At 51.3% G+C, this 22,824-nt stretch overlaps 1 protein-coding gene across 23 annotated transcripts in view; it reads right to left on the reverse strand.

The window, feature by feature from the left end:
* Positions 1-22,824, reverse strand: part of SCRIB (scribble planar cell polarity protein) — a 341,713-nt gene that overhangs the window by 115,408 nt on the left and 203,481 nt on the right. For 16 of the 23 annotated variants that reach the window (XM_074986390.1, XM_074986386.1, XM_074986388.1 and 13 more), the window contains 2 exons: positions 15,277-15,441; positions 3,189-3,599 (listed from right to left, as the gene is read on the reverse strand). In XM_074986390.1, the coding sequence (XP_074842491.1) occupies positions 3,189-3,599; positions 15,277-15,441 (576 nt within the window). The remainder of the gene's footprint in view (positions 1-3,188; positions 3,600-15,276; positions 15,442-22,824) is intronic. The other 7 variants (XM_074986397.1, XM_074986395.1, XM_074986393.1 and 4 more) reach the window with 2 other exon arrangements.

Raw genomic sequence — 22,824 nt, forward strand, 5'->3', positions numbered from 1 at the left:
CACAGACCGGGGCACCGCTATCACCATCCCCGTGTCACTGACCCCAGCACAGACCGGGGCACCGCCATCACCATCCCTGTGTCACTGACCCCATCACAGACCGGGGCACCGCCATCACCATCCCCGTGTCACTGACCCCAGCACAGACCGGGGCACTGCCATCACCAACCCCGTGTCACTGACCCTAGCACAGACCGGGGCACAGCCATCACCATCCCCGTGTCACTGACCCCAGCACAGACCGGGGCACTGCCATCACCAACCCCGTGTCACTGACCCTAGCACAGACCGGGGCACTGCCATCACCATCCCCGTGTCACTGACCCCAGCACAGACCGGGGCACCGCCATCACCATCCCCGTGTCACTGACCCCAGCACAGACCGGGGCACCGCCATCACCATCCCCGTGTCACTGACCCCAGCACAGACCGGGGCACCGCTATCATCATCCCTGTGTCACTGACCCCATCACAGACCGGGGCACCGCCATCACCATCCCCATGTCACTGACCCCAGCACAGACCGGGGCACCGCCACCACCATCCCTGTGTCACTGACCCCAGCACAGACCTGGGCACCGCTATCACCATCCCTGTGTCACTGACCCCAGCACAGACCGGGGCACTGCCATCACCATCCCCATGTCACTGACCCCAGCACAGACCGGGGCACCACCACCACCATCCCCGTGTCACTGACCCCAGCACAGACCGGGGCACCGCCACCACCATCCCCGTGTCACTGACCCCAGCACAGACCGGGGCACCGCCATCACCATCCCCGTGTCACTGACCCTAGCACAGACCGGGGCACCGCCACCACCATCCCCGTGTCACTGACCCCATCGCAGACCGGGGCACCACCACCACCATCCCCGTGTCACTGACCCCAGCACAGACCGGGGCACCGCCATCACCATCCCCGTGTCACTGACCCTAGCACAGACCGGGGCACTGCCATCACCATCCCCGTGTCACTGACCCCAGCACAGACCGGGGCACTGCCATCACCATCCCCGTGTCACTGACCCCAGCACAGACCGGGGCACCGCCATCACCATCCCCGTGTTACTGACCCCATCGCAGACCAGGGCACCGCCACCACCATCCCCGTGTCACTGACCCCAGCACAGACCGGGGCACCGCCATCACCATCCCCGTGTCACTGACCCTAGCACAGACCGGGGCACTGCCATCACCATCCCCGTGTCACTGACCCCAGCACAGACCATGGCACCGCCATCACCATCCCCGTGTCACTGACCCCAGCACAGACCGGGGCACCGCCATCACCATCCCTGTGTTACTGACCCCAGCACAGACTGGGGCACTGCCATCACCATCCCCGTGTCACTGACCCCATCACAGACTGGGGCACCGCTATCACCATCCCCGTGTTACTGACCCCAGCACAGACCGGGGCACCGCCATCACCATCCCCGTGTCACTGACCCCAGCACAGACCGGGGCACCGCCATCACAATCCCTTTGTCACTGACCCCAGCACAGACCGGGGCACCGCCATCACCATCCCCGTGTTACTGACCCCATCACAGACCAGGGCACTGCCACCACCATCCCCGTGTCACGGACCCCAGCACAGACCAGGGCACCGCCATCTCCATCCCCGTGCCACTGACCCCAGCACAGACCGGGGCACCGCTATCACCATCCCCGTGTTTCTGACCCCAGGCACAGACCGGGGCACTGCCATCACCATCCCCGTGTCACTGACCCCAGCACAGACCGGGGCACCGCCATCACCATCCCCGTGTCACTGACCCCAGCACAGACCAGGGCACCGCCATCTCCATCTCCGTGTCACTGACCCCAGCACAGACCAGGGTACCGCTATCACCATCCCCGTGTCACTGACCCTAGCACAGACCGGGGCACTGCCATCACCATCCCCGTGTCACTGACCCCAGCACAGACCGGGGCACCGCCATCACCATCCCCGTGTCACTGACCCTAGTACAGACCGGGGCACCGCCACCACCATCCCTGTCTCACTGACCCCATCACAGACCGGGGCACCGCCATCACCATCCCTGTGTCACTGACCCCAGCACAGACCGGGGCACCGCCATCACCATCCCCGTGTTACTGACCCCAGCACAGACCAGGGCACCGCCATCTCCATCCCCGTGTCACTGACTCCAGCACAGACCGGGGCACCGCCATCACCATCCCTGTGTTACTGACCCCATCACAGACCGGGGCACCGCCATCACCATCCCCATGTTACTGACCCCATCACAGACCGGGGCACTGCCATCACCATCCCCGTGTCACTGACCCCAGCACAGACCGGGGCACCGCCAACACCACCCCTGTGTCACTGACCCCAGCACAGACCAGGGCACCGCCATCACCATCCCCGTGTTACTGACCCCAGCACAGACCGGGGCACCGCCATCACCATCCATGTGTCACTGACCCCAGCACAGACCGGGGCACCGCCGTCACCATCCCTGTGTCACTGACCCCAGCACAGACCTGGGCACCGCCATCACCATCCCCTGTTACTGACCCCAGCACAGACCAGGGCACCGCCATCTCCATCCCCATGTCACTGACCCCAGCACAGACCGTGGCACCGCCATCACCATCCCCGTGTTACTGACCCCATCACAGACCGGGGCACCGCTATCACCATCCCCGTGTTACTGACCCCATCACAGACCGGGGCACCGCTATCACCATCCCCGTGTTACTGACCCCATCACAGACAAAGGGCACTGCCATCACCATCCCCGTGTGACTGACCCCAGCACAGACTGGGGAACAAGAACACTTCAACTGCCACTTCCTGTATCACTGCCAGCCTCCCAACACAGATGGGACACTGCCACCCCCAGCAACACTGACCTACCAGCACAGACTGGGCTCATTCCTTGTATACTTGCTGTCTGATACCGGGACACCTCAGTGACCCTAACGCTGCTGCTCCCTGCCATGGGAATGGCAAGTGCTTGCACACAGAAACGTGGGAGGCCCTCAGGAGTCTGCTGCAACACAACACACACAGCACCAGGCATTGCTCTGTGTTAGATGGGGTCAACCTCTGCACACGCTTTGTGCTGCCAGGACCCGCGGGAGGGCATGCTCACTGGTTTAGTAGGACACTAGTGGGCTTTAGTTGGTGTGACCGCATGCTACACACAGCATGCTGCAGGTTGGCTTGCCTTGGAGTAAAGGTTAGTCTTCAGAATTCCCGCCTGGCCGTAGCCAAGGGGAGGGCCCCCCAGAAAGGCCTTGCCTGCTGCTTTCCCTCTTCGATTGGCCACCACAAAGGGGTTCTCACTGAAGAGGATTGGTTGAGAGTCGACCATATTCTCTTGCTCTGGCTCCTGGGGCTTTGGCAGCTGGCCCTCGGCCAGGGGGCAGCCCAAAGGCTTCTGCATGTGCAGCAGGGTGAGTGACGCTTTATCTGTTTGCTGGCTAGGTGATGTCAGGTCCGGAAGTGTGCTAGTCACATTGCTGCTCAGGCCTGCAGTTGAGTCAGGATCTGAATACTGGCTGCCCAGAACCTCGAGCAGAGGCAGCATGGTGCAGTCACTCTCCATTCCAGAGATGGCTCTATCACTCTGAACCAGCTGAGAGAGAAACAAAAGTCAGAAACAGGAGGAAAGAGCAGCCAGTGTAAGGAAGAGGAGGGAGCACGTGTGGCGCCAGTCACTGCCACCGTTACTGCTCGACACTGGGGACAGAAAACCTCGACACACAATGTCCATCACCACGGTACCCTGGCTCTGCACCAGCAGAATTAAAACGTGCTGAACAGCCTCACGTGCAACGAAGGTGTTTAAAATTCTCATGTCTCCTGGCAAGGCCTTGCCTATGGAATCCCATGAGCCGCCTCCGAGAGGGGAACTTCCTGCTCTGCCTGCATATAAGGGCGTACACACAACAAGCATATCTGTATCACATGCCCCCAGATACTTCCTGTTCACGCTAAGACCACACGTGCAGCCAGAAACACACACTGAGCCTGGATACAAGCACACCCACATACATCTGCAGCTCACACCCCACACGTGCTCCAGAGCATTGAACAGTAAAGGGTCCCAGGGAGAACACACAAGGAAATGGACAGTGCATCATCCACTGCTCATTGTCACTGCACAGGCATAGGTTAAACCCTTCCAACTAATCACATTGCGCGTGAAAGCAGCTCAGCCTCCACCAGACACATTCTTCCCCATCAGAAGACAGCACAAGCAACTCTAGACACACCCATCAGGGCAGTAATGGGGCATGCAAAGGCGCCACACGTCACACTCACCCTCTTCCCGGCGGTTATACTGAAGGAAGCACTGACCTTTTCTCCTCTGTACTTCAGAGACCAGGCTCTCACTGGTACATGAGCCTTGTATGCAGCCTAACCTTTCTCTGGAGAAGCAGAGTCACAGAGTCCAGCACTCCAACCTCCTCCACCCAGACACAGGCTAAAGAGCACTGAGACCCTTTCTGCTCCAATCACATTCTGGAGCCCAAGTCAGAGTGACACTTACAAAAATAGCCCTCCAGGGAAGGGTAGGTGGATCACTCTAGTGGCAGCTGGCAGGCCGAAGACACCAGAAATTCCTGGTGCCCTTGTCTTCCCAGCCCCCACCCACCCCTTCCCATGCTCAGGCAGCTAGAGGGAGAGCACTGGCTTATATCAGTTTTCCACAGACACTGAGGTCTGGACAACACTAATAGATTAAAAAAAATCATACCCCTAAGTGATTTTGGCTGTGTCTGCACTTACTAGAAACTTCAAAATGGCCATGCTAATGGCCAAATCAAAGAACACTAATGAGGAGCTGAAATGCACATTCCGCACCTCATTAGCATGCAGGCAGCCGTGGAACTTTGAAAGTGCCACGGTTAACTTGCACACGACTTGTCTACATAGGGGTCCTTTTCGAAAGGACACTGCCAACATCGAAATCCCCTATTCCATTTCGAAGTATTTAGCAAGTGTAGACACGGCCTTAATGTTGCCAGAAAAAAAGCCTGTGCAGATGAAATTGTAACAGCAAAACAGGCCTTTTCATTCAGTAGCCTACTTCATTCAGGAAACTGATATAAACTATGCTGGCAAAAGATTGCGGTTGCCTGTCTGAGCTGCATCTCTGTCTGATGAAGTTTGTAATTTCGTGAACGGACAAACCCTTCCTCTAGTATAGCCAAGGTCTGCCATTGTCACGCTGCTCTCTGTTTGTTCTCCAATGCTGGAGAGGAACCCCAAGATGCTACATGGGCAGAGACTCCAGGCTGTGGAGGACTTTAGATCCCACTAACCCTACACCAGCCTGCCTTGCCCACATAGTGGGAAGGAGAGCACAACCCCTCTTGGGAAGTGTAGGAACAGGAAGGCAAATGCAGCCCTTCAGAGCCTGGAAGCTGAGAAATGGAAACCAATCCCACTTATACATATAAAATAATGGGGACTAAATTAGCTGTTACTGCTCAAGAGAAAGACCTTAGAGTCACTGGAGAGTTCTCTGAAAACATCCATTCACTATGCAGCAGAAGTCAAAAGAGAAAACAGAATGTCAGGAATCATTTAAAAAGGGATAGAAGATAAGAGAGAGAATAGCTTATTGCCTCTATATAAATCCATGGTACGCCCACCTCTTGAATACTGCCGAGAGATGTTGAATAGTGACAGAGAGATAGTCGTGTTAGTCTGTATTCTATCAAAACAAAAAAGCCGTCCAGTAGCACTTTAAAGACTAACAAAATAATTTATTAGGTGATGAGATTTTCTGGGACAGACCCACTTCTTCAGATCATAGCCATACCAGAACAGACTCAATATATAAATCACAGAGGTCCAAAAATTGTTTTCAAGGTTGACAGATTAGAACAATTGTTATCACTGGACCTAACCACGTTAATTACAGAATCACGGGCACATGCTCCTGTTCCTCAACTAACATCATATATGCCATCAGGTGCCAACAATGCCCCCATGCCATGTATATGACAGATTGCAAACACTCTTTGACAATGAATGTTGGACGGTGTGGGAGTCATACGGAGTGGATAACAGACTGATACGGTTGTTGAAGGATATCAATGACAACGTGGAGGCAGTGGTGAGAACATGCGGGGAGTTGGGAAGTTGGTTTAAAACAAGTAGAGGTACTAGACCAGAAGATCCAATATCTCCAAGTATCTCCATCACACATCTGAAGAGAGTGATGGACAAGATCAAGGAAGAGATAGAAGGGATATCTATGCATGGGGAAAGAATTAACAACCTGAGTTTCGCGGATGATATAGTTATCATTGAGGAAGATGAGGAGAAGCTAGCGAAAACGGTGCAGGTGTTAAATGAAGAAGGGAAGCAGTATGGACTAATTATGATCATTGATAAAACAAAACCAATGGTATTTGGAGATAAGGAAATAGAAAGGAAGATCAGTGTGGATGGTACTGAACTAGAAAATGTAGAGAAGTTCACATATCTGGGGAGCAACATAACGTATGATCTAGACTGCAAGAAGGAAATAGTGACTAGAATAGCGAAAGCAAGAGTGAGTTTGAAGGCAATGGATAAGATCTGGAAAAGCAAAGCAATTAGCTTAGGAATGAAGCTAAGCATCTTGAAAATGTGTGTGTTCAGCAGCATGTTGTATGGATGTGAGACATGGTTGATAACGAAAGATTCAAAAAGAAGAATATTGGCATTCGAAAGGAGTTGTTACAGAAAGATTCTGAGAATAGGATGGATGCAGGAGGTCACCAATGAGGAATTATATAGAAAGATACAGCTGAAAAAGAACCTGCTGCAGAAGGTTATAAAACAGAAACTACAACTATCTGGGCATATTTGCAGAATGAACGACAAACAAAAAATCAAGACCCTGGTATTCAGCATAATGGATGGTTCGAATAGGAGGGGCAGACCCCACAGAGAATGGATAGATGATATAGTAGATTGGTACGGAGCTAGTCTACAGAGACTAAGCCACTCTGCACTGGACAAGGAAAGATGGAAGGAAATAAGCGAGAGAGGCATCAGACACCAACGGGTGCTGAGCCCACAGTTATTGGTGATGATGATGACAGACATCAAAAATCTCCAAATACACAAACCTGTCAGCCAGCACTTCAATAGAGTGGGTCATTCTGTTAAAACCTGAAAGTTTGTGTTCTACTGAAAAGGGACTTTAACAGCCGTCTACAGAGGGAATGCTAAAAAACTAACATTCATATTCAAATTCGACACATTAACATGTGGTTTGAACAGGGACAGCAATAACTTGACCCATTATAAGGACTCTTCCATATTTTGATGCTTTATCTAGCTCTGCTGGAGGATGGAGTGGGGGACCTACATCCCACACCAGGAGCTCACGGCTGGAGACATCACCATGCCCCTGTGCGTGGTGGGGAATGTGGCTTACCCCTGGCAGTCCTGTCTCATGTGGCTGCATACAGGCCACTGGACCTGTTCAACAACAGACCCTCCTCACAGAGTATGATGAGCTGGCTGTGGCTCCCAATCGCTAAGCCCACTGTGACAGGGTGCGGATCCAGGAGGCCCTCCAGGAGAATTTCGCCCGTGGGCCGCAGTGATCCTCCCTTGGGCACCCCACTCCCCTGCAGGCCCACCCTGTCCCCACCATAAGCCCTCCCCGCCCATCCATCCCTCACTGCCCCCACACAACCCCTCCTACCCATCCACCCCTCACCACTCCTCCCCCTCAATAATGAGGGACACAGAAGTGCAGAAAAATAAACTGTTTACCTAACGAAACAAATTGTGTTGAAAAATATAAACTATACAAACAGATATTTAAGGGGTGAACATGGGGAACTATATACATGGGGGGGGAGCTTGGGTCAAGGGGTGGGCTTGGGACAGGGGGTGAGGGACCGCAAGCCACAGCAGCCACAGGATCCCCTATCACCCCAGGTTTCGGATCCCCATTGGGGCTGGGATGGGGCCGGGAACACAGGGAGCTATGCCTGTGGATGGGGTGCAGCAGGCTTGAGCTTGGCAGGGGGAAAGAGGGTGCCTGGGTAAAGCGGGGGCTGGCACAGTGGTACTTACCGTGGCCATGAGCCACCCAGCAAAGTCCAGCATGATAGCCAGGTGGAGCTTGGGCAGGATGAAGGCAACAGGGGCAGCTGGGGGAGGAGGCAGCGGCGCAGGAGGCTGGGCCAGCTGCTCTCTCAGGACTACACTGATGGTTCTAAGGTTGCCCATACTAGAGGGCAGGTATGAGTACCACAGGCACAGAAAATGGCTGATACTTGTAACCCAGCAATCGTTAACGGGGTTCAAAAAAGAACTAGGTAAGTTTATGGTGGTTAGATCCACCAACATTTATTAGGCATGATGGATTGGAATGGTGCCCATGGCCTCTGTCAGAAGAGGGATCACTCAATGACTACCTGTTCTGTTCCCACCCTCTAGGGCATCTGGCATTGGCTACTATGAGAAGACAGGATACTGAGCTAGATGGATCTTTGGTCTGACCCAGTATGGAGGTTCTTATGATGGCTGTTCCCTCCTCCTGCTCCCCACTCCCCGGGCTCCTCTGCAGGGTGCTGGAAGCAAAGCGATCATGTGATCATTTGCCCAGGAAAAGGACGAAGGACAGAGAAGGGACTACAGTGAGGTCAGAAGATGGACTGGTGGAAACTGGTCAGTCACCTATTTTGGGACACGGAGGGAGGAGTCCAGAGCCCTGGATTCTCTCCAATATGAACTTTGCTAAATATTCCTGCTTTTTGTGCTAATAAACTCTGTTTTATGCTGTGTCCCTGTCAATGAATAACTGTCTGGCTGGGAGTCACTACAGAGGTGTGCACAGGGCCCTTTCAGGATGTGCCAGGCTTCACAGGTGTCCTACCCAGGGGGACTCCCTGTGGGGATCTCACTAGATGTAAAGAGAACTGCTCATTCTGATCTCAGACATGGGAAGCACTGAAGCTGAAGAAGCTTCTTTTCATCGTGCAATGTCCTGCCTGCCTTCATAGAATCACAGAATCATAGGGCTGGAAGGGACCTCAGGAGGTCATCTAGGCCAGCCCCCTGCTTCAAGCAGGATCAACCCCCACTAAGTCATCCCAGCCAGGACCTTGTCAAGCTGGGATTTAAAAATCTCTAGGGATGGAGATTCCACCACCTCTTTAGGCAACGCATTCCAGTGCTTCACCACCCTCTTGGTGAAGTAGTTTTCCCTAATATCCCAACCTGCACCTCTCCCTCTAACTTCAGACCATTGCTCCTTGTTTTGCCGTCTGACACCACTGAGAACAGTTTCTCTCCCTGCTCTTTAGAGCTCCCCTTCAGGAAGCTATTAAATCACCCCCACTTCTCTTCTGTAAACTAAACAAGCCCAAATCCCTCAGCCTCTCCTCATAGGTCATGTGCTCCAGCCTCTTAATCATTATTGTTGCCCTCTGCTGAACCTGTTCCAGCACATCCACATCCTTTTTATATTGGGGGACCCAAAACTGGACACAATATTCCAGATGTGGCCTCACCAGTGCCGAATAGAGGGGAACAACCACTTCTCTAGATCTGCTAGAAATGCTCCTCCTAATACACCCCAATATGCCGTTAGCCTTGTTGGCTACAAGGGCATGCTGTTTGCTCATATCCAGCCTTTCATCCACCATAACCCCTAGGTCCCTTTCCGCTGTACTGCTGCTGAGCCAGTTGGTCCCCAGCCTCTAACAACGCTTGGGATTCTTCCGCCCCAGGTGCAGGACTCTACACTGCTCCTTGTTGAACTGCATCAGATTTCTTTTGGCCCAGTCCTCCCTCCAACTTATCCAGGTCACTCCGGATTCTCTCTCCACCCTCCAATGTATCCACCTTTCCCCCTAGTTTTTTGTCATCCACAGACTTGCTGAGGGTGCAATCCAGTCCCTTGTTGCTCAGCGCAGTTCCAGAGCATGCAGCTTGTGACTCCTGTGACAACCCTCAAAATATACATAACGTGTATAGGTGATTACATAATTAAAACCATAGCATTATGGTGTATTACTACCAATTATGTGCCACAATTCAATTGGTTTTGTTTGTTTGAACTTTACTTGGCTTTACAACAGGTACACCACACTTAAAAACAGGAACTGAAATGATCTAAGGGGTTTAACTAAAGAGTTTTTGGCAATATAGCAATGGGTAGAGGTACAACAGGACATGAAAGACACTGAAAATGCAAAAAGGGGCTCTCAAAACATTAACAGCTCTAGGTCCTCTTCAGATCCAGCCCTGAGTGAGAGTGTCACTCCGTGTTATGCAAGAGGGCTCAGTACATGATCATACTAATCCCTTGTAGTCTTAAAAATCTCTGAATCAATGAATCTGTGAAAGAGCCAAGCTCATTGCCAATGGACTTCACTGCACTGGGTACTACATAGATGTGACTAAGATAGAGAACTCACCAATAGATGTAGCAAACAGTTGCCCAGAAACAACTGTGTGGACAATTTGGAGTTGACTCATTCAAAGCTGGCTTTTAAAGCTATAACATGCAAATACAAAACCTGTTACTTGCCGTAAATCCCTGATATCAACCCATGAAGAGGGGCCATATCCAGCAAAACAGACTGACACAAGTTAGGTTTATATTCTTGCCCATTCCCTGGGGTTAAACTTTCAGGAGCTCCGAAAAGGAATCCCATCTAGGACCCAGAATTAGAGTCTTGCTGCAGCTCTGTGCCTTTCAACCCCTGCTCAGAAGTGTGAGAAATAAAGAGAACTAGGCCCCTCCATAAGGACCTGATCCCTCAGAGATGTGTTTAGCTAGATAGGCACAGACACTCCAGATAGCACTGGCTTTCTCTGAGTCATGCTCCTCCAGTGAAATCCCGCCTTTTCAAAGCGGCAAACTCTTAGACCCAGCTGCAATTAATGTGAATGAACCTAACACAGCCAGGAGTAAATGAAGCTGCACAGGCTGAACCAGGGATCATGCTGCAGATAAAGTGAGACAGACCAAATATAGACATAGCTTGATTAGTCAGAAAGGTGACCAGCTAGAAGAATCTGACCTACAGAAAGGAACAGGAGCTAAAAAGGAACAGAAATTGTCACCTTCATTACACTTGACAGATCGCAAAGAACCCGATAAATTACCAGTTCACTTCCACTCTGGCTGCCCTAATCCTGAGCTTAGCCTTCCTGACGGAGGCCAGAGGTCTTAACTGTACTCGAGAGAGAAAATCCAGCACTCCTGTCGTGCCTGCAGACCCATCCCACCCCTACTCCATGCTTTCTGTGTCAAGGGTATGCACGGGGTTGGGCACAGGACAGCTGGAGAGAGATGAACATGGACATCAGCTGCCACTCTGTCTGAAATGAGACATTTATAGACGCGCCTGCTGCCCCTTCACATTACAAAATAGCAGGTTGTGAAGCCCCACATTCCACAGCCCCTAGGAACTCCCAGGCTGAGGCAAGGACCCAGGAGGCTAGCTGACCCCAAGCAGTCCTTCACAAGACACTTCAGGGTTGGCTAGAGAGAGACAGCTGCTCGCAGGGGAAGGGCTTTCCCCTTGATTCCAGCCGCTAAGTCACATTAAAAGATGATAAAAATACACGACATTCTTTCCTGATGGGACTATTCTGTGTGAGTAACCACCACTAGGAAAAGCAGCATGGCCGGCGGAGTTAGAGGGGAGGGAATGGGGAGCCGTGCAATGACGGGCACAAAAGAAAAGGGGAGGTGGAGTCTCAGGATAATGGACTGGGACAGATCAGGAGGTGAAGCAATGGACGAAGGAGCAGGGAGGCAGAGAATGGGCACTCTGAGAAAGGGACCAGGAAAAGGAGGCAGGGGTCGGAGGTGGGGCCCAGGGTGATGGGAGAAAAAAGAAGGGGAGAGGCAAGGCAGGGCCCAAGGCGACGGGTAGAGAGGAGAGGCTGAGGCAGGCTTGCCGGCAACGGGACTGGGACAGGAGAGGAAGAGGTGTGGCATGTGGGATGGCCGAGGTGACAGGCGCGGCAGTAATAAGGGCGAGACGAGTCAGGCACTCGTCTCACGCACAGGGATGAGGGGCGCAAGGTGCTGTTCGGGGAGCCCGAGGAGCTCCTGCCACCCGAGTTCATAGCCCCCACCACTGCCTCTTTCAGGTCCCCAGGGGCAGCGACACCGCTGCAGCTCCTGCCACTTCAGCACACCCTGCCCTTGCTCTCTGCCCCACTTCTGCACACCCTGCCCCAGCTCACTGCCCCACTTCTGCACACCCTGCCCCAGCTCTCTGCCCCACTTCAGCACACCCTGTCCCAGCTCTCTGCCCCACTTCAGCACACCCTGCCCCTGTTCACTGCCCCACTTCTGCACACCCTGCCCCTGCTCTCTGCCCCACTTCAGCACACCCTGCCCCTGCTCTCTGCCCCACTTCTCCACACCCTGCCCTGCTCACTGCCCCACTTCAGCACACCCTGCCCCTGTTCACTGCCCCACTTCTGCACACCCTGCCCCTGCTCACTGCCCCACTTCTGCACACCCTGCCCCTGCTCTCTGCCCCACTTCTGCACACCCTGCCCCAGCTCTCTGCCCCACTTCTGCACACCCTGCCCCAGCTCACTGCCCCACTACTGCACACCCTGCCCCTGCTCTCTGCCCCACTTCTGCACACCCTGCCCTTGCTCTCTGCCCCACTTCTGCACACCCTGCCCCAGCTCACTGCCCCACTACTGCACACCCTGCCCCAGCTCTCTGCCCCACTTCAGCACACCCTGTCCCAGCTCTCTGCCCCACTTCAGCACACCTTGCCCCTGTTCACTGCCCCACTTCAGCACACCCTGCCCCTGCTCTCTGCCCCACTTCTCCACACCCTGCCCTGCTCACTGCCCCACTTCTGCACACCCTGCCCCAGCTCACTGCCCCACTTCTGCACACCCTGCCCCAGCTCACTGCCCTACTTCTGCATACCCTGCCCCAGCTCTCTGCCCCACTTCAGCACACCCTGTCCCAGCTCACTGCCCCACTTCTGCACACCCTGCCCCAGCTCACTGCCCCACTTCTGCACACCCTGCCCCAGCTCTCTGCCCCACTTCAGCACACCCTGTCCCAGCTCTCTGCCCCACTTCAGCACACCCTGCCCCTGTTCACTGCCCCACTTCTGCACACCCTGCCCCTGCTCTCTGCCCCACTTCAGCACACCCTGCCCCTGCTCTCTGCCCCACTTCTCCACACCCTGCCCTGCTCACTGCCCCACTTCAGCACACCCTGCCCCTGTTCACTGCCCCACTTCTGCATACCCAGTCCCTGCTCACTGCCCCACTTCTGCACACCCTGCCCCAGCTCTCTGCCCCACTTCAGCACACCCTGCCCCTGCACACTGCCCTACTTCAGCACACCCTGCCCCTGATCTCTGCCCCACTTCTGCACACCCTGCCCCAGCTCACTGCCCCACTTCTGCACACCCTGCCCCAGCTCACTGCCCCACTTCAGCACACCCTGCCCCAGCTCACTGCCCCACTTCAGCACACCCTGCCCCTGCTCACTGCCCCACTTCAGCACACCCTGCCCCTGATCTCTGCCCCACTTCTGCACACCCTGCCCCAGCTCACTGCCCCACTTCAGCACACCCTGCCCCTGCTCACTGCCCCACTTCAGCACACCCTGCCCCTGCTCTCTGCCCCACTTCTGCACGCCCTGCCCCAGCTCTCTGCCCCACTTCTGCACACCCTGCCCCTGCTCACTGCCCCACTTCTGCACACCCTGCCCCTGCACACTGCCCCACTTCAGCACACCCTGCCCCTGATCTCTGCCCCACTTCCGTGCACCCCCCCCCAGCTCACTGCCTCACTTCTGCACACCCTGCCCCAAGTCTATGCCCCACTTCCACACACCCTGCCCCAGTGCACTGCCCCACTTCCACATTCTGCCCCTGCTCCCTGCCCCACTTCCCTGTACCCTGCTCCCGCACATCACCCAAGTTCCACACCCTGTACCTGTACACAGAGGGACATCAGCACTTCTATGCACCTGCCTCTTGGTACATTATCACCACCATTTACATCCTGCCTGTACACACTTCCCTATCTCCACACACCCTCTCCTGACACACAGTACTAGCAGCATCTACATGCGCGTGCAAACACACACACACACTGCCCATAGGCACAGCACCATCACACATGCCCTACTTGTACACACACACTGCTTGAACACAGCACTATCAACACCTGTACACACACCCGTCTGTCCACACCACACTGCCTCCCACATTACTGTCTTTGCTGTGCACGCAGACCTCCAGCACACCCACCCCTTACCGTCCTCGGTTTTAGAAATATTAGAAAATAATGGAGATGCACATCTCCTGGAGCTGGAAGGGACCTCAGGAGGTCATCGAGTCCAGTCCCCTGCCCTCTTGGCAGGAGCAAGCACCATCCCTGACATCTATTTGCCCCAATCCCTAAATGGCCTCGTCAAGGATTGAGCTCATAGCCCTGGGTTGAGCAGGCCAATGCTCAGACCACTGAGCTCTCCCTCCTCCTTCATGACCCCCCAGTCCACCACGAGTGGCCACTAGTGGGCTCCACTGAGATGGGTGAGACAGGGGCGCAGTGAGTCTGCCACACACAGCTCTCCCCCGACCAGGGAGCCCAGGGGGGAACCAGATGCAGACACTTCCCCCACCCGCCAGTGTAAGCAGCTTGTTGTTGTTGTTTATGTATTTTCCCTTTTTCTATGAAATAACTAGTATGACTATACGAGGGGGCACAATTTTATATTCTGGCCTCAAGCGCAAAATTAGCTAGTTACAGCACTGGTGACAGGAAGGGATTGTATGGTCTCTCCACCATCAAGTCAGCATTAACCAAATTGTTAAATCCAATGAGTAGAGCCCTGCACATCCGCAGATATTTGCTTTATATCTGTAGGTCTTTGCATCTGTGATGTGGATGCAGATATCCACAGCTCATTTATGTAGACATGGATATAAATTTTATATCTGTGCAGCACTCTACCAGCAAGCCTTTCCTGGAACTAAAAAGCCCTGCCCCTCCTTTCTGGGACTGATAGAAAGGAAGTCAGAAAAGCTGTGGTGTCATGTCTGCCTCCTGGATATGGTGTGCCATGTCCCACATTTGGCCTCCTACTGGGCCATTTGGATCTGGGATTCTGTTCATTTCCCTTCGCATGCTGCTGGGTAGTGCTGTGCACCTTGTTTGCCACTAGCTGCTCCACCTCACCCAGAAGCCTACTCCTAGCTCAGCCTTGGTGCTCTCTGCTTCTCAGAAGGCCTAGGCCAGGTCCTCCTAAGGACACACTGTCCTTCTCTTGCCCGACGGACCTCTTTCAGTAGCTGTCTCCATCCCTGGTCAGCCTCTTGCACTAGTCCACCCTCAGCCTCAGCGAAACCTCCATCACTTACAGCACGGGAGGCTCTTGGTAAATTGTTGCTGGGCAAAGCCGCCAGGGTCCGATAGTCCAATCGCAAGGGCTCACTGCTGATGTTCTGGAGAGGAATAGAAAACAGGAAGGGGTAAGACCACAAGCCAATGTACCTATCAGCAAGCAAGGCTTCATCTCCAGGAAAACTCATGAGAAACTCTCACCGCTCTTCTACATGGCGTTTTGGGGTCCGGAAGAATGGTCTTCCGGACTCCAAATCATGTGACCGTATGCTAATGAGGTGCAGGGAATTTGCATCCACGCCTCATTAGCATGTTTCGGGCTGTGTATTACCATGCCACTTTCAAAGAAAGTGGCCTTTGTAGAAACGGCCTCAGTGACTGGGAAAAAGTCCGGGTAGTAGACCAACCACTGTCACTTAGAAAACACTTTAGGCATCAGCTTGGAGAAAAAGTAACCCACAGCATATGCTGACCCACTGTCACCCAGGAAATGCCAGTATTCCAAATCCCTTTAATTTATCCTGCTTCTCACGTTCTTGACATGCAGATTTCCCATTCATCCCTGAATGCCACAGTCCCTGCTACAGGGCTTCTCATAGACTGATATATTTTAAGGTGAGAAGGGACAATTAGATCATCTAATCTAATATCCAGAGTGACACAGGTCATAAAATTTCACCTAGTCACACCTGTATTGAGACAATTTGTTTTTGGCTAAAGCATTTTCTAGAAAAACATCTAGCATTGATTTGAAGACATCAGGAGATGGAGAATCCATTATTTCCTTCAGTGGTTTGATCCAATTGTTAGTTTCAGCCTTAGTTGAAAATTCTGCTTTATTTCTAATCTGCATAAGCCAGACTTCAGCAAGTGGCCATGGACAGTTGTTATGCCTTTCTCCACTAGGCTTTAGGCCTTTGTAATATCTGTTTTCTTCCCATGAAGGTTCTAATTTACTGTAATCAAGTCACATCTCAATCTTCTTTTGGATATGCTAGCCAGAGAGAGCTGCTGAAGTCTCTCTGAGTGATGTTGCAGCCATGTTGGGCCCAGGATATGAGAGAGACAAGGTGGGTGAAGTAAGAAAACAGTTACCTACCTTTCACGACGTTTGTTCTTCAGGATTTTTTACTCATGTGCATTCTGTTCTAGGTATGCACACACCTACTTGCGTCCCACCGCAGCTTGGGGCGCTCTGGCATGGGCCTGTTAACCAGTAAGCCTCATGCTTACTGGTTAACCATTCAATATCCCTACTAGCTACAACCAGACACCCAAAGGCACGAAGTCCAATGGAAGAAAACTGCTAGCTCTTGACAAACAAGAGCCGCTGACCTCCATGAATGGTAAGAAGGAACTGAGACAGTGTGGGCTGGAAGCACATGATATACCATGGCACAAGCACAGCGTGCTAGAGGGTGCTAGAGCCAGCCTTTCAGGTACTGCTAAAGCAAAATTTCCATCAACTGCATATGCAGGTGTGCACACCTAGAACAAAATCTACCTGAGCAAGCACTCGAAGAATAACGTTTATTGGGCCAACTTCTGTTGGTGCAAGAGACAAGCTACTCTGTTAAAATTCAAATGCTTGTTTCTCACCAACAGATGTTGATCCAATAAAAGTCATTTCCTCCCCCTCCTGCCCTCTCTCACAGTAAGGCATTACCTACAGTTGTTGAATAATTTTTGTGTCTCTCTTCTGCTCCCCTACAATTCTTCCACCAAGCCCCTCACCTCCTCCTTCGCCTCAAGAAGCTGTGTGGCTGCCTCCCGCTCCCTATGCATCCTCTCCTTCCACAAGAACAGGACAGTCAGAACAGCATCCAAGCAGCACAAGCAAAAAGAGAGGCAAAGGGGTCAGTCCCTCCATCAAGGGGAGGGGAGAGGTACTGACCCCACAAAGCACAAGCTGGGGAGTTACAAGGCAGTGGAGACCCATAAGGCACTATCCCCTTAGTGCCACCATCCCTCCAGGGACACGGAAAGGCAGAAACTGTGACAGAATAAATAAAGGCTTGCACAGAGCTGCCCAGTTCTTTGTCACTCAGCACAAGGAGACCATGACTGAGTCCCATGTGGGGAGCAGTGACCTATCTCAAAAGGCTCCCTCCCCCAATTCTGGGCCTGCATATGACAAGAGAGGTTACTTACCAGAAAATGTTGTTCTCTGAGAGTCACCTGTCTCCATTCACACTGCTGGGACTTGGCACCCCTGACCACGCACTGCAGAACTGCCATGCAAATCCAGGCCCATTGGAAAAAGCACAAGAGGTCTCCTATGAGAGTGACCTCATCACCCAGCTCTAAACAAGGGAGTGCATCTCCAACAACCTCAGGTCTGTCTCCCTGACAGCATTTCAATAGAACTCAAGATAAAGAAGGTGGACGGGTAGAGTAAATGCACAGGTATAACTATTTGGCCATGTCTACACTAGCCAAAAACTTCGAAAAGGCCATGCAAATGGCCATTTCAAAGTTTACTAATGAAGCGCTGAAATACATATTCAGCGCCTCATTAGCATGCGGGCGGCCGCAGCACTTCAAAATTGACGCGGCTCGCCGCCGCGCGGCTCACCCCAACGGGGCTCCTTTTCGAAAGGACCCTGCCTACTTCGAAGTCCCCTTATTCCTATGAGCAGATGGGAATAAGGGGACTTCGAAGTAGGCGGGGTCCTTTCGAAAAGGAGCCCCGTTGGGACGAGCTGCGTCAATTTTGAAGTGCCATGACCGCCCGCATGCTAATGAGGTGCTGAATATGTATTTCAGCGCTTCATTAGTAAACTTCGAAATGGCCATTTACACGGCCATTTCGAAGTTTGGGGCTAGTGTAGACATGGCCTTTAAGAACAACAGCCAATGATAAGTAACCTCTCTTTTTTCTTCTAGGGCCTCCGTGCTTTCCCAGATGCAGGCAACTAGTAAGCATTCTAAGGCTTATAAGCCCTCAACCGCAACTCTCTCATACAGAGAGCTGGAGCACAATACGTTAAAAGAGTAATGCCTGGCGAACGCATACACTAGCAGTAGCTCTCATGGTGCAGATCTTTAAACCAGGAAATATTGGTTTCTTAGCTAAGATGAGATAATGTTCCATATATATCCTTATTCAGTATGCAAGTGTCTGACACGGGATGTCTCTTGGTACTGCTCCCCAGGCACTATGAATAACCTGTTAGATATTTTTAAAGGACTTTGTCCTTTCCAGATAAAAACAAAGGTCCCTCTTGTACGTCTAGACATGAAGACAAGTTTCCACTGGATGAGAAAGGGAGTGGGGAAAGACATGAGGAAGGAAATGCATTGAGATAGGTGGAAATCTGAGCTCACCTTAGGTATGAAAGCTGGGAAGAACCTTCTGTCATGGTCTTTGTCATTGTGAAATACAGTAGCTATCAAAACTCTGAGCTTGTTCACCCTCCTAACAACTGTAATTGGTATCAGAAAGGCTGTTTGGTTTGAGAGCCACTTGTGAGAGAGGCTTGAGCAACAGCAGTTACAGGGGAGGAACAGAGGAGGAAAGGGAAGCAGACACCCCACACGGCACAAGCTGGGGGTTCCGAGGGAGTTACAAGAGGTTCATAACAAGGGTGAATCAGTTTATAATTAGGACAAAATTTAGGTTGCATGAAAATAGGTGTACTCTAACAGGGGGAAATGCACTGGCCATGCCCTTAAGGAACCTGAATATTTTTAAGTATCAGAGGGGTAGCCATGTTAGTCTGTATCAACAAAAACAATGAGAATCCTGTGGCACTTTGTAGACTAGCAGATTTATGGAAGTGTAAGCTTTCATGGGCAAAGTCCCACTTCATCAGATGCATCTGAAATCTTCTGCTCCCTTACATCTGTTAGTCTGTAAGGTGCCACAGGACATCCTGTTCTGAATGTTTTTAACATAGCCGTGATGAACAAATAATGCTGCCATACAGACCTTTAAGGGACCTAACAAGAAATTTCATGTGGGAGTTCTCCAGGTGAAGGAGAAGCAATCACAAGACCCTTTAGATAAGTGTCTGTCTGTAGTGTGTGTAAGTTTGTGTTTGGGAGTTACTTGCTGTTTCCCTTAAACATACTGGCTATGTCTACACTGGCACCTCTCTTTTGAAAGGGGCATGCAAACAGGCTGGGTACAAATGCAAATTATGTCCTGATATGAATATTCAGCACCTCATTTGCATAATGGCAGACACTTGCCATGTTGAAAGTCCGCTTTTAAAATGCAAACTACCCATGTGGACAGGGTTCCTTCAAAAGAAAGCCCCACTTAGAAGGGTGCTTTCGAAAGTGGGGTTTCCTTTCAAAGGAACACCACCTACATGGCTAGTTCGTGTTTTGAAAGCAGCACTTTCAACACGGTGAGTGGTTGCCATTGTGCAAATGAGGTGCTGAATATTCATATCACTAACTCATTTGCATTTTCAACCCTGTGCGTTTGCATGCCCCTTTCAAAAGGGAGGGGCCAGTGTAGCTGTAGCTGCTGTACGCGGAGCTTGTGTTTGTCTGTTTGGAGATCCATATGCTAAGCTGCTGTTTGAAGGTCACGTACTGAGGCCAGCAGTTGGAAGCTCTGAGCTTCTTAACAAGGACTTGAAATCTATACCCTGTTCATTGGTCAGTCCTTAACCAGGGAGCTGGTGCTATATAAAGCCCATAGTAAGCTGCAGGGAGCTTAGAGAACAGCGCAGCTAACAGGGAGTTTTGTGTGGGAGTTTGAAGGGAGATAGGTACGCTTGGCATTCTTTAAAATCTCTTTTAAACTAAACTAAAATCAAAACTACCCAATTTAAATAAAAACCCTATCAAGAATCTAATTAACTGTAAGAGGAAATTGCAGCAGAGTGGGAGTTATCCTATTTACCGCACCCAATGTAGCATGTATGATTACCTGCTCTATGGATGGATGGATAGCATATTTGTGCAGTTGATGCAAGGAGCTCCTGGCCCTCAGAGACCTCATATGGGCTTTGAAGACCAGGGTGGCTGAACTGGAGAAGCTAAGGAAAGCAGATGAGGCTTTTTGGAACACTGTAGAACTATCCCACCTCCATTCAGACAGCCCACAGACAGAGCCAGCTAAGTAGGCAGAACATAAGAGTCTCAATGCATGGACGAGCTGACAGTGTAGGGAGGAGGGGTTTAACTTCATTAGGAACTGGCGAAAGTTTTGGGAAAGAGGGAGCCTACACAGGAAGGATGGGCTCCACCTAAGTCAAAATGGAGCCAGATTGCTGATATTTACCATTTAGAACATCACAGAGCAGTTTTTAAAACAATGGCTGGAAGAAAGCCAATGGAGGCAGAAGAGCACACGGATCTCACAAAGACATCCCTTGGGGAGGATCTATTAATAGGGATTCTCTGTGTTCTAGAAAGAAGAGGCCTTAAGGTGATAAAATATGGGTAAGATCAGATGAGAAACAATCAAGTGAAAGAGTCTAACACATCAGGAAATGGCAGACAGATTTTTGAAGTGCTTATACACAAATGCTTGCGTGTAAATAATAAGATGGGTGAACTAGACTGCCTTGTATTAAAGGAGGATATTGATATAATAGGCATCACAGAAACTTGAGGGAATGGAGACAATGAATGGCACAAGATCATACCAAGGTACAAAATATATCAGAAGGACAGAACAGGTGCTTTTGGGGGAGTGGCACTATACATGAAAGAAAATGTAGAATCAAATGCAGTAGAAACCTTAAACGATCCAAACTGTTCCATAGAATCTATATGGATAGTAATTCCATGCTCTAATAAGAATATAGCATATAAGAATAATATAATAATAATATAGGGATACATTTCTGACCACCTGACCAGGATAGGGATAGTGACTATGAAATCTTAAGGGAAATTAGAGAGGCTATCAAAATAAAAACTCAAAAATGAGGGCAGATTTCAACTATCCCCATATTGACTGGGTAATGTCACCTCAGGACAGGATGAAGAGGTAAAATTTCTTGATGGTTTAAATGACCATTTTTTGGATCACCTGATTTTGGAAGGGGAGAGGAAATTTTTGATTTAGTCCGAAGTGAAGGGCAGGATCTGGTCAGGGCAGGGAGGGTGTGGAAGCAGAGAGAGGGGCCAGGGCTGGAGGAGGCGCTAGGGAGGCCAGGGGGAAGCTGGGGAGTAGCACACTCCATCCCAGCTTTCCCTGGGGGTAGTGGAACTACATGACCAGCCCAGGTCTTCCCGACCACCCTCCGCTCCCACCGCCGTGGCTCCTCTCCCTGCATCCACCCCCTGGAAGAGAGAGTAAAGCATGAGGATGTGGTCCCTGTTCTCTTACCACTGTAGTTGTGGGTACATTCAAGGAAAGAATCGCTATCCCTTTGCAGGCTGTGTATACTCTGGGTGGCTTCTTGCATCCAGCGCAGCAAGGGTCTCACTTTTAGACAAGCAAAGGCACGACTGGCTCAGCAGCCGTACGACGGAAAGGGACCTAGGGGTTATGGTGGATGAAAGGCTGGATATGAGTAAACAGTGTGCCCTTGTAGCCAAGAAGGCTAATGGCATCCTAAGGTGCATTAGGAGGAGGATTTAGAGCAGATCTAGAGAAGTGGTTTTTCCCCTCTATTCAGCACTGGTGAGGCCACATCTGGAATATTGTGTCCAGTTTTGCCCCCCCCCCAGTATAAAAAGGATGTGGATGTGCTGGAGTAAGTTCAGTGGAGGGCAACAAAGATGATTAAGGGGCTGGAGCACAAGACCTATGAGGATCGGTTGAGGGATTTGGACTTGTTTAGTTTACAGAAGAGAAGACTTAGAGGTGATTTAATAGCAGCCTTCAACTTCCTGAAGGGGAGCTCTAAAGAGGAGGGTGAGAAACTGTTCTCAGTGGTGTCAAACGGCAGAACAAGGAGCAATGGTCTGAAGTTGAAGAGGGAGAGGTGTAGGTTAGATATTAGGAAAAATTACTTCACCAGGAGGGTGGTGAAGTATTGGAATGCGTTACTGAGAAGTGGTGGTTTCCCCATCCCCCAAGGTTTTTAAGTCCCAGCTTGACAAGGTCCTGGCTGAGATGACTTAGTGGGGTTGATCCTGCTTGAGGCAGCGGACTGGACTAGGTGACCTCCTGAGGTCCCTTCTAGCCCTATGATTCTATGTAGATCAAAGAAGCCTCAGGTCTAGTAGTCACAGGAAAACTTTTGTGGTCTGTATAAGTTGCTCACGGAGAGCTGTTAAGGAGTCTCATATTTTGCACAGTCTCTCCTCTGGAAGAAAGGCTCTGCCTTAGTGCAATCTGCCTGAGTACAATCCATATAAAGTGATAACCTGTGCAGACTGAAGCAAGGCTTTCTCCAAATTATTTAACAGTCCTAGTGACTGGAAGAAGTTGCTCGTGCACTGGATTGCTAAGGCAAGTGAGTTGTCCAGGTACGAATAGCTGAGTAACAAGGTCCAAAGGGAGGGGATTGGGCGGGGGGGATGAATTAGCAATGAGGTGCACATCAATACACAACTCTCAAATCATACCT

This window comes from Carettochelys insculpta, chromosome 2 (genome assembly GCF_033958435.1).
Source record: "Carettochelys insculpta isolate YL-2023 chromosome 2, ASM3395843v1, whole genome shotgun sequence".
Taxonomy (NCBI): domain Eukaryota; kingdom Metazoa; phylum Chordata; order Testudines; family Carettochelyidae; genus Carettochelys; species Carettochelys insculpta.